The following is a 17,583-nucleotide window of genomic DNA, read 5'->3' as shown; positions in this document are numbered from 1 at the left end:
TGTTCAAGGCTGCTGAGATCTGTTGAAAGCAAGTAATGATTACCTGTGGTGGATAGCTTTTCTATTATGAGATAGTTAAAGCATGTCAGCAAGTTTTGACTGATAACAAACAAACCAAGCTCTACTCAGCTTCTCTCACACAGAGCCTTTAAGACTTATTGACATGCCTGGAGCTGAAAAAAGCCAAAAGCAGCCCTGGTAATGGCTTGTAAACACGGAGTGTAGCCACACCTTGTAGTGTCTGCAGCCTAAGGGAACAGATCTGCCAAACTAGATCTGCTCTTAAATCCCAGGAAACAAATCATTGCTAATAAAGCACAATGGCTGTTCTCCATCTGCAATCAATTTCTGTTTAACTAATGATGTTAAGTGGAAAATAGCCGCAGTCATCTCTTATTAGGTTCTTGAATAAACAATGGCTGCGGCTCAAATGCTTCATTAGCAGGGAGGGAAGCAGCCAGTAGTTCCTTTTCCAGGTGTCTGTAGCTGTTAGGGTTTGCAGAGCTGTGGGCAAGCAGGCAACAGGCATGGCCCGTGTTGCTGCTATCATCCTTTGTGCCATGCAGGGAAGTGTCTTTGTTTGCTGCTTAACCTGGGCAAGTGTGATTTTAACAGCAAGGTGAGCTCTGCAATCCAGTGAAGTTATTAAGTCCTTCTACTACTTGTAAATAGCTTTGGGCTGAGCTGTGAAAGAAGTTACCTGGGTCTAGGAGAAGCTCTGGTATCTGGGAGGAAATTACAGAGCTGAGTCTATCTCTAAGTTCTCATGCAGAGAGCCTGAGCCAAGCCACCTTTTTGTTTCCCCTGTCCACTTGAGCAGGCTTGGGGTGCCACTGCTGGTGGTATGGCAGTCCCCTAGAGCAGTCCAGCTGCACTGAGTCAAGGTGTTTTTCCTGGCTCAATAGCAGAGCAAGGTTCAAGGTGTAATATTGGGTTCAAGGCCAAGGGCAAAAGTTGTCTAAAGCTGAAGTTGATGATATGACTTCAATTTGTCTTGCCAAAAGCCATGCACAGATAGCACCTCTCAACTTTCACTCCTAAAGTTATTTTTTTTTTTTGTGCCATCTATAAATTACAGAATCCAAGTTCTCTTAGAGTGGAAATTCTGCGCTATGTATGCACACAAAGCTTGGCTGTTCTCTTACATCAAAATGCCATGCCAAATAAATAATCATGAGCATACAGAAATGTCATGAATGAGAGAAGGGAGAAAAAGACTAACATTAAATAAGACTTCTTTAAAGTTTTCTGGGAAATGATCAGGCATTGTGAGCAAAGGCAGAATAACTCGTAGGCAGATGAGTGAATCTGTTCTTTAATGACATTATGATGCTGCTAATAAGAAATGTATGTATTCATGGAAATGCAGTAGATGATCGATCCCCTTGCTTTAGTATTAAAGTAAATAAATCTTTAAAGTGTTTTCAGAGAGCCCCTTCATGTCTACCCTGCTCTTTGTTAGTATAAAGAAAAAAAAAACGCACACAAAAAAACAAAACAGAAGAATTCCTAGAGAAAAATATTTATGTTCATTTAGGGCAACCCAAAGCCTTTAATTTGTTTTTGTTGTGAAAGGCAAATGTTTGCCCTGGGTCTGAGCCCAGCCTGCAGGTGTGGTGGCTGGTCCTGCGTCCCTGCATGTGCCAGCTCATGTGTGGGCGGCTCTCAGGGTGGCCCTCTGGGTGTCTCGCCTTGCCACACTCCACTGAGCTGTTTGCATTGCTGGGTGTGTTGTAGATTCGTCTTTCTTGTAAAATCTGGGTATTTCTGGCTTTGGTGACATTACAGAAACTGTGAAAGGTAGGGGCTTTGTTTTGTTTTGGTTTTCTCTTTGTGCTCTTCAGGACGAATGGCTTTAGCCAGATGAAAAGGGAGTTTTTTCTGACTTCTCCCTGATGTCTGACCACTTCTGGCCATCAAAGCATTGTTTCCAAGCATTTAATGTTTGCACTGACCTATTCCAGCCCTTTTATATCTATCTGTATTTAGTTAGCTGCTCTGGATCCCCCCCCTCCCCAGGGGAATAGCAATGGTGACTGTGATAAGGGTTTATATAAAATGGCCATTGAAAGAAAGGCTTTATATTGGTACCCAGCGTGTTTACTTCTGCTGTTTCTTAGGTGAATCCTGGTGATCCAGATACACGCTGTGGTAACCCCACACAACAGTGAAACATAACAAGTAGAGCCTGTCTTTAACTGGCCAAGGTAATATTAAAAAGTGTACAATGGAAGAGCCCAGCCCTTGAATACCAGGTTGATAAGTTGGTCATCTAGACCCTGTGCTCTCCCTTCTGCACTCATCCTTGTTAACTCAGGGATACTTTCTCCAGTTGGTCCAGGATGCTTTAATCCATAATCTAAATTTCAGCTAAGTCTTTGTATCTCTGCTTCTTGTTACTCTCCAGTTGGCTGGAGCATGAGATAAGCCTTACATGCACTTTGGCACACTTGGAAAGGAAGGAGGACTAAGCTGGCTTTAAACTTGTACCTGGCTGCAGTCTAGGACTTACTGCTTTGGACACAGGCGTAGCACAGAGCAGGTTTAGGCTTTTTTCCACGCTTTGCTTTGTCTGCCAGCATGTCCTAAGGACTGCTCTCTTTTGTATGAGGATTATCAGGGGATGGAATTTCTGCTTATGAGTTGTCTCTGAGGTCTCACTGCTGCATTAAAGATCAGTAAATGCAGGAGCTGCTCCCAAGGCCAGGCTTCCTTTAGATAAAGTGTGGCCAATGTATATTGATGAACTAACTACTTGCACAGCAGATGGGAAACAAATGGAAAGCATAAAAAACTCTCTATCTATATTACATGTTTGTATATTTTCTGCCTCCACTGCTAATTTAATCTGAAGCTCCTTTTTTCCCCCTTAAATATATATACACACACATATATACATGCATACATACATACATTTTTTTTTTCTATAAAATCAAAACAATTGGTACTTTTCTTCAAAATCCATTCTAAGGTACTCAGTTTTTCTTGCTGCCTCACTCAGCACTGTACCCAAATTTCTCCATGGTGATTTTTAATGACCTAAAGCTCTATGCACAACATCTCTGTAATTGCCTGTATTTTAGGTAGTTGCTACTTCAGGCCTTTATCTTTCTGTGTTTCAATGGAGATGAAAATAAACCATCTCTGTCAACTAGAGGTAGATGGAAAAAATGAATGAAAGTATTATTCATGGAGTGAAATGTAATCTCCAAAATCCAGTCTGGGAGAACTGCTGCTCAGCTGAGGCCAGTGTTAAAACCTTTAAGGCAACCTGCTTTCCTTGTAAACTGAGGAATTGGGTATAAATACGTTTTACTGCACCTTGAAGTACAAAACACAACAGAGGGTTGAAAGGCACTGTGCTCTCTTGTTAACCCTCACCCTCTTTACAAGGAGCTCTTCTAGCCCTCCCACTCTTTCTCTGTGGGTCTTAGTACAAGTATTAATCCCAGTTTCCCTTCCCCGTTGGCAAGGGGCCTCTCCCCATGCTAGCCTCTGGTCAGACAATACTACTGAAGCCTGATTCAGAACTTGCTGCTGACGCCAGACCTGTGTTTAGCTATTGTTTGGAAACCCTAACAGTCAGCCAGGGTGCGTATGTTCATCTGGAAGCCGAGGGTGAAGTGCAGAAAGTCAGGGGCTGGGGATGAGCTGCTGCACAAGTGTCATTGAGCAGCTTACTGTAGAGCAAGGCACCAGGGAATGCGCAGAGAAAATCCATGATGGCATGTTGGGAGAGAATGTCCTCAGGAAGGGCCTGTTGTTGCTGCCTGAACAAACCAAGTGGATGGGTCTTGTGGTCTGAACTGCAGAAGCAGATAAAGCATTGAGGGCTGAGTAAAAAATATGTACTTTTTGCTAAAACATTTAGTTGAATGCTGGGATTCTTGCAAAATCTGGGAGCTGGTGGGGCACCTAGTCTTGTTCTCTGGAGAATGTATCATGAGCTGGCAGTGCTGGACAACGGAAGGCTCATAAGGATAAAAAATGAATGCTGTGTGCTTTCAGGTGCTGCATGTCAAGAGGGAAGTACCTGATTCAAATATAACTTGCCTGGGGGTCCTCTGAGCCTGTGGACTTGTTTCAGCTTGTAACTCACTGCTGGGTCTTGCTTCTGCCATTTACTTCCAAATGAGCAGCTAAGAGGACAATTAATTTACTCATGCAGCTGCCCTGAATCCAGGTGTGGGCTGGGCTGTGCACAGAGAGGGAAATGTTGCCCTTGCCCCGTCATTGTGCAGGCATTAAGATATGTGGGCAGAGCTTAGTTGGCTGGTTTTTGGAAGGTGCTAGTGTTGGGTACAAGCTATACTTCTCTGGGCAGGAAGGCTGAAATGTGTCCTGCCTTGCTGAGATGCTGAGAGTGAGGTGTCTCCAGGGCCTGTTAAGTCTGACACCAGTTCCTATTGACTGTGGAGAGAACAACCAAGGCTAGTTGCCTTTGTTTGGTGAGGTGGATGCTAATGCCCCAGATCTTTGGGTGCAGGCCTGGCTGGAGAGATAAAACACTGTGGTGCTTCCTTCTGTAAATCCCTAGTATGGACCTGGGGGATGTGGTGGGAGGGGATATACGAATGGGAGGACATGAGGACAAATGTGATTGTACCCATCTCACAGCCCAGCTCAGAGAGTGGCAGGATCACTCCATCCTCCATCAATGGCAATGGGACAATCACCTCTGCTGGGCAGCACTGCAAGGCAGAGACTTCCCGTCCATCATGGGGGCTTTGCCTTTTGGCCAAAGTACGGGGAGGTGGTTTTGGCCAGTGTCTGAGGGTGAAGAAAAAGCTGTATCTGAATCCTGCTGTCTGATTCCAGCCACGTTCCAGATCCAAGCAAGACAAAGTTCTTTATTTGACCTCAATTTACACCTTCCTAGAGGGAAATAAGGAGGCTCTGCAACTGAGACTCCAAACTTTAAGAAAGCAAAGTGTGCCCCAAGCACTTCTCTGCCTGTCTTAGTAGCAGGAGAGAAGGGAAAGTTTCTGCTTAGTGGTAGAAAGTGAGCGCAGCTAAAGCCTTGTTAAACACAGGGAGACTCTTGCTACCTTTTAGCTCCTGCTTTCTCCCTGTGATTTGGCACCAATTCATTCTGCCCACACAATTTCTTCAGTGTGACTTGGCTTTGCAAAAAGCTCCCTAATCCACCACAGAAAGGTTTTAATGCAATTGCATCCAGCACAGTCCTATTTCACTTAATTTAAATGAGAGAGTTAAATCTCAGTCTAGACAGAGTGCTCTCTAGCTCCTGTGGATCTTGTACCCAGCAAGCTGTATCATCTATGAGTATGTTTCTCATTTTCCAGACGAGCCCAGGGGATCTGCACACCCCCTCCATAAAATTCCTGTCTGTGCTAAATTGCCTTGTCGTCCTGATTTATACCTCAATAAAACATATCACGAGAAGGAGAAAATGTTTAATTGTATAACTGACATCCTTATGCAGGACACATTTTTGGTGGTTATTTATGCACTTGTCTTCTTTAAAAGGGGTATAAAGAACCATGACTTTCATTTACAGTGGGAACAGCAAAAGGTGAGGAGGATAAATGTAAGGGGCAAGGAGTAAACCCTAAACAAGTATGACTTCTGGAAAAAGACATATGTTAAAAGATTTACTGAAAAATATGAAGAGATGTGTTTGGGATCTTAGGGGATTTCAAGAAAAACTTGGAGATTCTTTCTCTCTTTTATCAAACCCAACCCTTTGGGCTGTTTGATGTTGAAAGTTGGAAAGCATTTCATATATTAAAATAGTAACAAGGGGAAAAAAGTATTTTATGTTGCTTATGAAATCATCAATTCCAAGCCCCTATTTGATTTCTTTCACCCAGACCCCTTTCAAAATTGCTCTGTGGTTTTCTTTTAAAATAGTTTTCTCAAGAATTAATACAGTGCTAGAGACTGGGACAGGTATGCAAGCCTTGGCTTCAGATTTGGGCTGTGAAGTTTCTATTGGCAATCATGTCCTACGGACAAGGCTCTCTGGCAGTGCCTTAAATGAGTGTGCAAGCAGCACAGGCAAAATAGATGACTCCAGGATAATTAGAAATGGGTTCATTACTGGGAGACCAGCATGATTTATTTAATTACATCATAAATATACTTCCTTATCTTTTCTATCGCCCATGTAAGGATGTAGGTTCTATGAGTGTTCTTTGGGTGTGAAAGCTAAGGAGCAAAGTTAAGATTGTAGTTCAGCTCCAATTTGGTCTCATTACTGATAAAATGTTTATTATGGCATGGAGTTTGTGCTTTGTTCTGCATGACGTGATTCTTGCCCCAAGGGTCATCTAGACTTCAAATGCTGGGGAGTAGGTGTGTGGTAATGCATAGACATGCCTGTTTGTTTGTGTCTTAGGCTGACAGAAAGAAAAAATACTTCATTAAATGTGCATTCCTAATCTCCTTTTCTTTCACTGTTTGTACCCTGTGGTATTGCCCTCTGCAGGGAAATTTGGCTGCTGTGGACCAGCAAATGGGGAACATGAATTTGAGAACTTGTGAAGGTTTTGGAGTGGTGGGGTACAAGACCTCCTGCAGTGTCTTAGACTGTGTATAGAGATACTCAATTTTTCCTGTTGACAGCTTGAACTTTCCCTTAAATAGGAGAAATGACCAGGGTGATCTTCAAAAGTTCATCTAGAGTGGGAGGACAGACTAAGTTGCTCGTGTCTTTGTGCTGATGTACTGTGCCCCAATAAGCTGTACCAATCCCTGCGACACCATTTACTAGAGACAAGCTATCCCCTTCTTTGCCAGAGAAAATCTTCTTGGCAATATGTTCAGTGAAACTGCACTTACTACCAGGACTTGCAGCATTCTCCCTACCCAGGATACCAGCTCTTGCCAGCTTTGACTCCACAACTAATTGCAAGTAAATTTAACAGGGAGCACTCTGCCTGGCTTCTGAACAACGTGGGTGTTCAGTCAGCCTCTGAGAAAATACCCTCTTTCTTGCTGAACTGAAAAGAAAGGCACTTAAGCTTCTATTAAAACAGCTTTTGACTTTGTAGAAAGTGAAACTTACCATTATCCAGTGTTTTTGGCTTCCACCTACAGTATGTTAATTGAAGGAACACAGGAGCTTTGTGCATCGATGATGGTTATCTCCATAGGAAATCCAGTATTGTGGTTACACTGGCTGGTTTTTTGCCTTTCCCAGTTGTAGGACTTCTTTTCACTTGCAGGATTTCCTTGTTCCAAATATTTCTTCACAGACCCAAGTGCTTTTTTTTCCACCCTCTGAAAGAAAAGGTCAATGAAACAGAGATGAGCAAAGGAGGAAAATGTCTTTTCATTTACTTACTGTCCTGCCAATTCAAACACTTTTGTTCCACACAGGGTTTCCCTGCATGCCTCTCCTAATGGTGCACAAGACTTTCCTCAGGAAAAAGCTCTGATTCTCTCCAAAACGTCATTGAATAACTTTGCCACTGTCAGCAATATATGTTTTTAATCAATGGCATGGCTTTTTTTTATCCCTGTTAAGGTCTAAGGAATTTTGGCAGGTATAAACTGATGCACGCTGCATAGCCTTACTTTACTGCTCCCTGTACATTTATGGAGGAGGCTGATACCCAGAGCTGTTCAATAGCTCTGGAATACTTATTTCAGCAGTTCCTTCACCTGCATATCTGCAGCCTCCCCTCTGTGCTGGGGAACCAAAAGGACAAACAGACCTCATCCAGGGTAAAATCAACTGCTTTGTGGGCTTCACTAATAAGCTTTGAGAGAAATGCAGCTGGTAAACCAAAGCACAACCGAATCACACTTTTGGTTTGAAATTGTAATACTTTATGAGTTTGAATAACTCAGACTTCTAAAAAATATTTTTCTTGCTCTTCTTATTGGGACAGTGTCTAGAGACAGACTCACCATATGGATTATGCAAACCAAAAATAAAGGGTCAATCTCTCCACTGAAGATCATTAATCTAGCTTTAAAATGACCAATCGTGCTGTCATGACTTTCAAAGGTCATTTTGATTTGATTGTTTTTTAAACCTGCTTGTTGCCTTGGGTAACAAGCATAAACATAACAGTGGGGAGGCCCCACCCTTGTTCTGATAAGGGATACTGAAACTGTGATCCTGCATGGAATTTGCCTCCAGAGCATTAAGTGGTGACTGTCCACCGACAACCAATTACTCACTGTGAATTTTCTGACACTTCAGGTTTCAAAGATGAGCTGCATGGAAAAATCCCACCAAATGACCTGTGGGAGGTGTCAGGAAATAGCTGAGCAAGCTTGTGAGAAAATTGTGAGTTAAAGGAATATGCAGAGAGTTTATGCTGCCCATGAAGGGTGTGAAGTTTTAGGCGAGCTCTGGGGCTGCAGTAAACCATAACTTAATCCTTTGAGCATGTGAGGCGCAGGATGAGGCTGAGTAGAGTTACTTGGCTTGGGGATCTTTTCTGTTTGCCAGGAGAATCAGTCTGGAGGAAACCTTGGAAACAGAGCACACTTGCTTTTTTTTTAAGAGCTTGGTAACTTGCACTATTTGTACTTCCAAATCCAGGAAAGTGGTTGTAACCAATGCCTCTGATTCTTTTGGCTTCCTGGGGCTGGGGGGTCTCTGAGTTATGCCAGTGGCTCCTGCACTTCAGATGCTTTCACTATGCTCTTGGTAGCATGTGGAGAATTCAGGAGGCATGACTTCCTTCCTGCCCCAAGGTCTTCTAGATACCATTAATGCTTTGTCCAAAGTTACAGAAGACATGACTGCACAAAATGACTGCTGCCCTGAAGTATGCTTCCATCATGGCACTAACAGCTGCCACCACTCCCAACTAAAATAGATTTATAAAAAAAGCCCTGAGTAAGCTGTAGGGTCCTTCAGCTGACAGCAAGACTGTAGGTAAAGGTTGCACAGCAGCCTCCTTTTTCTGTTCCCACAAATGAGGAAAACTGATGTCCTGGCAAGGGCTTTTCCTGTCTGTCTGGGTTTTAAGCACAGAAGCAGAACTTCCCAGGAAAGAAAAAGAAATTACATTTTTGTGTGCAAGTAGCTGCTGGCTGCTGGTTGTGTTTTTTCTTGTTTACTCCCTCTGTCCTCCCAACTTCTAAAATGTTTTCAACATGTTGGACCCAACTGCTTACCCCTCATCCAGCCTGCAGAAAATTTAAAGAACAGGATCAAAGACTTCCCTGTACATCACATACCTCAAGTCCAGAGGAATGACGGAGCCAGAGGTGATGCCCCAAACCCAGTGTATTTAGTGCAATATATAGTCACAATTGTGATCAGACATTGGCCAAAGAGTTTGGCTACGTGGGAGATGGCTCTGGGGGGACTCCTCAGGAAAGCAGCATGTTCTGCCTTGCTGCAGGACTGCTGCTTTTGGCCTTACTTAGTTCATTTCTCTCTGGACCCTGTTTTGAAAAAGCTTTAGTGATCACTTTTGCTCACCTCTTCCTCCTCTCCAGCCCCTGTGGTACGTGACTCATAGGCTGCTTTTGGCCCCTCCTCTTGAGGCAGAGGGCAGGAGCCTTATTTCCCTCTCTTGTACTCCTTCCAGGTCACCTTTTCCTCTGCAAGGTGTGACCTTGAGGGAGGGCAGTCTGTGCCTGCCCTGTGTCCCTTCAGGGCAGCGATGGCCAACTGACTTGGGCAGGATTTCTTGCTTCTGCTGAATACACGTCTCTCCTGTGCCCTGGGAAGTGTGCTGGCACTGCAGGAGTTTGTCTAGGCAGTGGGAATCCTGCAGGCAGAGCTATAGGGTGAGGTTATGCCATTGCAGTAATGCCAGTGTCAGATCCTTTGCCTGTGGATCAAGAGTGCAGCTCAGTCTCCTTGAGATATTTATGAAGTGATAACTCCCAGCTATGGCAGGGCAGGCAATATGTTTGATCCTAGCATCCCTTGCTTTCCTGAGATGTGATACTGTCCTGCTAATGCATGCTGAGCCTGGGAAGGAGCACAGAACTGGAGGGAGCCACTGGCTGGGGAATCCACACAACACAGTAGAGCAGAATGGCCTTTTGTTTAGGGCATTGAGTCTGAAGTCTGCTGACATGTTATTTCATCTGTTGGCGTGGGATTTTGCCACTACCCAAGAGAAAGGCATGACACCAGTTTATGAAGTGCCTAGAGCATTCATTTCTCTTGCTTACTTCAGAGACTCTTGAAGGGAATTGCATTTCTTGCCACCGTGTTAGGCAGCAGTGACCTCATGCTGCAGGATATTTGAGCTTGACTTTATAGCTTAGGTGACAAAATAGCACTCCAGAGGTAAAAAAGGATTTCTCAAATGAGTGTTCTGGGATCAGTACTCTTACATTTCAATTAATACTTTCAGTTCTGTAGTGCAGTCTGAGGCACACAAAAAACTTTTTTTTTTTTCCCCCAGATGGTACCAGAGCAAATTATTGATCCATGTGGTTTATGAGGGTAAACCATAGTACTAAAGATGATGGAAAGACAGATAGTTAAAATACTTTTAAAAATAAAAGCACTAAATAAGTCCTTGTCAAATGCAAACATAAAATCTTAAGCCCCCTCTTCTAAAGATGGACAACCCTGTACTGAGAGGGCTGTCTGCTGCTCTGTGTACTCCATGATTTTATTTTGTACCTTCTCATAGCAATGAGGAAAGAAAATAAGGCACAACCCAAATGCCTTCCAGATCTGGCATAAGGGATTTCATCTGCTCCTCTTGCTCCATGATGAACAAATGCTCTGTGCCTTTGCTTCACAAACAGATAATTTATTCCTTGACACTGAATTCACCTTTTATTAGGTTTATTATTTTCACCAGTGTATTTCAAATTGTTGCCCTTTCAGGTATGAATGAAGTGCTGCAGGAAGTTACTGGATTCTAATGAGGAGGAGAGTCTGAGGAACAGGCTGCAGGGGCAGTCCTGGTGAGCTGAGCAGGTAACAGTGAAGGAGTGAGCCCTGGTGTGAGGACTTGAAGTGACTTGTAAGGGTGCTTGGGCAGCAGAGTCCACGTTTTAGGCATCATGGGAAGGTCTTTGCCAATTCTCTATGGCAGGATTCCAGCTGTAGTCTCATGCAGCTGGAAATAGCTATCTAACACACTCTTTACAGGGGAGCCAGTGAGAAGAATTCTAGGTGAAGAAATGCAGAGGAAAGTGTTGGTAGGTAGGAGTAGAGAGAACCAGAAGAAGCTGGCTTAAAAAAGGGATAGATCATAGAATCAAAAAATTGGGTATGAGGTGACCTTACTTCACTTCAAAATTGGGTTTGGGTATGAAGTGACCTTAAAGATCATCTAGTTCCAACCCACTGCCAAGGGCAGGGACACCTCCCACTAGACAGCTGAGACATAAGCCTTGCTTAATTAGCATTTGGTTTTGGTGTTCAGAACGTGCATGGGAACTGAGAACATACCCTGCATAAAGGGAATGTATCCTAATTCTCAAATCACCTGCAGTGAATATTTCCAGATGCTTCTGGCTTGGAAGATCCTGCCTGGAGCTGTTTACAGGTCTGCCAGGCTTAGACTGGTTGGGCTGATGGCTTTGGGGTCAAACCACAGGCACAGATCCTGTAACCAGTCCCAGTTCCTGAAAGGAGCCACTCCTGATGTGGCTGCATGGACCAGGTCCGATGGCTGCACTGAGCTGCAACTTTAATCTCCACACTTAGACCATAAATACTCTCCAGATTGCTCTCCTGTTGAGTAATCTGGAGAGTAACTGGTTGAGGAGCATTACCCCAGAGGTCACTCTCCTTTAGGTCTGCATTTCCTTTTTAAGCAATAGGCTACAAACCTGCTGAAAGCTGTCTCACCCACCTTTTGGGAGGACCAAAGGGAGTAATAACGGGTTATTGCACTAGCTCTAGCAGAGAGGCGTAAATGTTGCTCAAAGAGCCCTTTTCACAAGTGAAAATCTGTTGTGTCAGTATATTTATTGTGAAACATGAAGAAAGTGATACTAGGAGCATTTTATTAATGTGAGCTTGTGCTTTCAAATAATCCTAATGGTACTTTCAAAAGTGGATACGTGCCAAAGTCAAGGTCATCTCTATGACCTTTAGTTTAAGTTAATAGAATCATAACACTTTTCTCCCTGTCATGCAGCACACTCAGTCTGTTTCCTTTTCACAGTGTGTGGCTCCATGCATGATCTTGTAGATATTGTATGTCCCCTTCAGCCCTGAGAAAATGTAGTTATTTTTATGTTTGGCTCTTGGGTAGTGATGCTGTTGTAGATGTCCATACAGTGTTTTTCTGCCTAGTGATGAGAGGCAATGTTTTGGGGGGAGCAGGGAAGCACAGAAAGTTAATTCATCATCATCCAGGGCAGGATGTGCTGCACCTGCCATCAGGCATCTCATCTGAACCACTTCCCAAAGGGTGAGGAAAGGCATGTCTAAAACCTCTCTTCAGCTGAACTCTGTTACTTCCAATTTTTTTGGGGGGAGGTAGTGGTGTAGAAACATGCAATCTAAAATATTTTTTTTCATTTCCACTTAAAACATGCTTTTAATATCAAAATTTAGATACTTATGTTCTTAAACAGTTTTGTTTTGAGAAAGAGTAAACACAAATGTTTGAATTTTTTGTAATACTTGCTGACAACTATTTACTGATTTTGACCCAACTTTGCTCACAGGCTGGTGTAAATGAAAAACAGATTTGTTTAAGGTCAGAATGAACTGTGAGATTAAGAGGAAGACATTCCAAACCCTTTTTACTCATACATGACATTTTTCTTATGTTACTTGATTAATTTTAGTATAACCCTCTGGTTTTGGTTGTTGTTGCATGTACCTACCGTCCTAGCACGGCAGGCCAAAAATGTTTCAGTGTAACTAATTGGAAGTAGATTAATATGAATTAACTATTTTTAAAGCCTGGGGTTATATAAGGTAATATGCATTTTGCAGGAACTGTGCAAATGTCATAGATACAATCTGAAGCCATGGAGACATTTTTGGTATTAGAGGCCATGATTTTTCTTTCAATACAATGTTCACTGCTTCAGCAGCTTATAATGGCTTTTTACAGAAAATAAAGCAGGGTTCTTCTGGACAGGATACCAGAGCACAGCCCCTGACTAGCACTGGAAGTACTGGCACTGAAGGAGGTAGGGGACTTATGGGCAAATAGCATGTGATAAAGGGCATGTGCATGAGGACTAAAGCTAAGAATTGCAGACACAGAGGCTGTTTGTATGGCCTGGGTTCAGAGTATTCTTTTAATTTGTAAACATTTTTGATGCTAGTCGTGCTGGACTGAGATGTGGCAGGGAGGATTGATGTATATGTGCATATATGAATATGCTTCTTTGAAACATGTATACTGATGTGAAACCTATGCTTGGTTTTTATTCACCCAGCCTTTATTCTGTCTGTGAGAGGACAGATGAGGGAGTGGGGGCCTAAAGCTTCTCAGCCTTCCTGAGAGGTGTAGGCAAGCAGGGTGATGCAGGACCCTGCCCTACCCACTAAGTGTGGCATGCAGGATGCTTCTTGGGTCAGTAGGGAAGCTTCACTTGGACAAGGGAGAGGAGAGGTTTTGGTGGCTGCCTCTGCTAGTTTGCCATATTAGTTCACAAAAAAATAGTGGGCTGCAGCACATATCCCGCTGACGCAAGGTGTTGGTTTTGGCATGACAAGTTGCAGCAGGATGGTAACTGCCTTGCCTGAGGTTAGCAAGAGGAAGAAAACAAAACCAAAGATTAGTTTTTCCAGCCTTTTGCTCCTGGAGGTGGATGAAATTTGTTTGTGTTTCCATGTCAGAGGAGCGTGGATGTTGCAGCTTTTCTCAGTGGGGCACAGCAAAGGCTGCTGACACTCTGTTGACAGCATGCTCTGTAGCTGCTGGGTTGAGCTCTGTCAGCTCCCTGAGCAAACTGTGCCAGGCCTGTTTTTCAGTAGTGCTAATTCAATGCTCAGGAAAAAAACAAGCTGGGCTAAGTCTTGGAAGTGTCTGGCAGCTTTTGTCCCATCTGTTGCAGAGTAGTAGGAAAACGCTGGGAAATTCCGCATCGGCAGTTACAACAGATGGATTCAAGATCTGTAATACACTTCTGTACTTTCCAGTTTTGAGAACTTTTAGGTATAAGCTGTTGCTTTGGGCCTCTCTCACCATATTTTCAAGTAGGGAACAATGATAAAGAGATTGATACGTGTCCTGGTTTTGGCTGGGTTAAAGTCAATTTTCTTCTTTGTAGCTGGCACAGTGCTGCAGTTTTGGATTTAGTATGAGAATTAATGTTGATAGCACACTGATGTTTTAGTTGTCACTCTGTAGTGCTTACCCTAAGTCAAGGATTTTTTAGTTTCCCATGCTCTGCCAGCAAGGAAGTACACAAGAAGGCAGGAAGAAGCATGACCAGGATAGCTGGCCCAAACTGGCCAAAGGGATATTCCATACAATAGAGCATCCTGCTCAATGTGTCAGCTGGGGGAGTTGTCCAGGAGGGGCGGATGGCTGCTCGGGGACAGGCTGGGTATCAGTCGCTGGGTGGTGAGCAACTGTGCTGTGTATCACTTGTCCTTCTCACATTTTATTTCTCTTCTCTTCTGATTGTCTCTCTTTCCATTACTATTACTATTTTATAATTATCATCTCATTTCAATTAATCAACAGTTCTTATCTCAACCCTGCGGGCTTTACCTTTTTCCAGTTCTCCTCCCCATCCACTGCAGGGTGGCAGGGTGTGAGAGTGGGTGGCTGCATGGTACTTAGTTCCTGGTTGGGATTAAACTACCAAACAGCAGGGATCACGTCCTGCACCAGGGAGCACTCAGTGTGCACCAGGCCCTGCCACTTCCCCACCACACTTTGGGAGGTACAGCCTGGCAGTGCAAAAGCCAGGGGCTTCAAACCCATGGCCTGGCTGAATGAGGTGCCTGGGGAAGATGATTACACCTATTGTACACATATTTGCTCCTGGGAAAATCTACAGACTCACCTAATCCCGCTGACAGTGTTGTGAGCATGGTGGTTGCCACCCACCGAGCCCTGAGGTGTTTGTGGGGGTAGGAGGAGGCAAGGCTCACGAAACAGGGGGTACTAAAGAGCCTAATGAGCAGCCCGCAGAGCAGACATGAGTAAATGTAAAAGTAAAGTACTGTAGTTGAAAACTAACAAAAAATAAAGTTTGGCTGTCCTGTTGGAAGTGCGTGTATCAGCAGGAGCCCTTGTGTTCTAATTTAGGTGAAGAATTAGTCACAGGCAGCAGAGCAGCCTTGGGGGTGCAAAAATCTGCCTCCTGGAGTCCCACTCTTCCCATCAGCATGCCAGGAGCCCCCCCGGTGCCTGATGGGATGCAGATAGTCATCAACCCATAGCCTTCTGCAGTCTCTGGTGCACAAGCCCAGTTTATCAGGAGCCAGCATGGTCCCAGGCAATAAATGAGCAATCAAGGCTGATGTGCCAGTGGAGAGGAGCTGCAGGCACTTTTCAGGTTCTGCCTAGGCAGCTGTTGGGAGGGTGGTGTTCCACCATGTTCAAGCCCGTGTATTTGGAAGGGGATGGGACCCCTCTGAGTGGCACCCGTGGCATGCAGCCAGGATCCTTGAGGAAGTCATAGTCACAGACTGCTCCTGCCTGTGTGAACAGCACAGCTCTGACCATACATGAGCTTACACTGGCTGTATGCTGTGCCAGAGGCAGGAGGAAAAAAAGTAAATAAATCCCCAAGCATACCCTTTCATTGAAACCAAATGTGTTTATGGGAAAGGCAGGAGTTACCTAAGAAAGATATGTATTTAAATGTGCATAGTTAAGTATCAGTTGTCAGCTACTCATTTGAAAACCTATAAATAGTACCTCGTTCATTTTTATGTTATGACGTGCATTTGACATTTGGAGGTTAAGTTGGGAAAGCTTTCCTCTAAATGCCAATCCAGTTCTGCATCAGGAATATCAGTTTATTCCCTTTCATGCTTATTTTCCCCTGGCTTACGTGCAGCGCTGTCAAATAAACAGAATTTGAAAATTTGCCAAAGGGTAATTGTTTTCAGAGTTGGAATAAATACAGAAACACCACTGGTGACATTTTTGTAATTCATTTTTGCTCTGTGTTTTTGTGGGCTTTTTTTCTTCCCCCAGTCGCAGCAACTTACATCCCTAGATAAACATCTCCTCAGCATCCCATTCAGGCAGTCATCCAAGCCCAAATGTGTATGTTGGTTTTGCTGACAAAAAGAAGGGCAAGCCACTTGGCACCAAATGCTTCTCCAAGTTCAGCAATCCTCTGACATAGATGTATATATGTATATATATACAATGGGGTTTTGGCTGTTTTTGTTGTTTTCCTTTTTTTTTTTTTTGCCCCTAAAATTCTGAGCTATTTTCCTTAAACTCCAACAATAATGAAAACCACTTGTTTGCAGCAAGGTCTGAATTGTTGCATTGGATGCTTGCTTGGAACTCACTGTCTTGGGGGTCAGATGAGCTCAGGGCACAGATGGGGAGGTGGGTGCAGGCTGGCAGCAGGGTGGACACCCACTGGCAGGCAAACAGGGCTGTGATGAAATGTGCTGTGTGAGGTGGCTCAGCCACCCATGCAAATAACCCCAGTTATTCAGTTTTCTCATGTACAAAAGCGACTCTTGAGACTTTCATGCTCCAGCAGCTCTGCCACAGGGGTTAGCACCCCTAGGAGATGGTATGAGGAACTGAAGCCTGACCTTGACTTGGGTCTGCTCCAGGGGAATTCAGCTCGTGGGAGCCCAGGCCATGGTGCAGCGTGGGGCTGGGACTGTTTTGCCCACAGTGCTGCAAATCTGTCGTCATTCAGAGGGTCTGATAACCAAACCAGAGTGTCTCCCTTGCAAGGATACTAACTCTAGAATGTAGTGTTAGTGGCTCAGTCCAGCGGTGTGTTGTGTAGCTCTGACCATGATTTGGATGTTCTCTGCTCCTCCTGTGGGAAAGACCATCCCATTTCCCTGGGGTGTTCAGGACCACATTATTCTGTGTGGGAAGAAGAGCTGTTGTACCTGTTGCTCTTGTCTCTGAGCTGTTTGGATGGCAAGATGCCCATGGAACAGTTATCCCATGCTTTGTGGCTACAGATAGATCAGATAATTGATCCCTTTGGTTCACTGCAGTGTTGCTGTGCAGAACTAACCTGGGCACAACTGTGAACATGGTGTCATGTCTTCACTGCAAATAGCTCAGTGGAGGAAAAAGTCACCTACTGGAGCATCAGGGAGAATTGTAGTTTCCTGAGGCAGGTCTCTGGAGAGAAACCACTGAGCAATTTGCAGTGAAGAGCTGACAGTTCGAGGTTCTGCCCAGGTCAGTTCTGCACAACAGCAATGAACTGATGTTCAGTTGCAGCTGAGAATGATTTCCAAGGGAAAAGAGCAAATGAAAATGAAAGCGGTCATTCTGTTTGCTTAGCTTAGCAGACCTGGCTGTATCCATAAAAATATGTGTTTGCCCTTACATGTAACAAATGAGAAACTGGTCTAAAATACCACTCCTCTATTTTTTTATGACTTGGTCCCCTGATTCTGTGGGAGCCATCTGCCTTGCGAGGCGTGAATCCCACTGCTTATGCCAACTCTGTCAAATCTGACAGCAGACTCAAATGCTGGGAAAGAGGACATGGGTTTGCCCTTCAAGAGGTGACACATTTTTTTAAATGTGC

At 44.1% G+C, this 17,583-nt stretch overlaps 1 protein-coding gene across 1 annotated transcript in view; it reads right to left on the bottom strand.

Annotated features, from left to right (window-relative positions):
* Positions 1–17,583, bottom strand: part of NEDD9 (neural precursor cell expressed, developmentally down-regulated 9) — a 101,294-nt gene that overhangs the window by 66,202 nt on the left and 17,509 nt on the right. The window contains exon 2 of the mRNA XM_059852454.1: positions 7,031–7,245. Coding sequence (XP_059708437.1) covers positions 7,031–7,033 — 3 coding nt within the window. The 5' untranslated portion in view covers positions 7,034–7,245. The remainder of the gene's footprint in view (positions 1–7,030; positions 7,246–17,583) is intronic.

This window comes from Haemorhous mexicanus, chromosome 1 (genome assembly GCF_027477595.1).
Source record: "Haemorhous mexicanus isolate bHaeMex1 chromosome 1, bHaeMex1.pri, whole genome shotgun sequence".
Taxonomy (NCBI): domain Eukaryota; kingdom Metazoa; phylum Chordata; class Aves; order Passeriformes; family Fringillidae; genus Haemorhous; species Haemorhous mexicanus.
The sequence above is the reverse complement of the archived record's forward strand: the minus strand, read 5'-3'. Positions and strand labels throughout refer to the sequence as shown.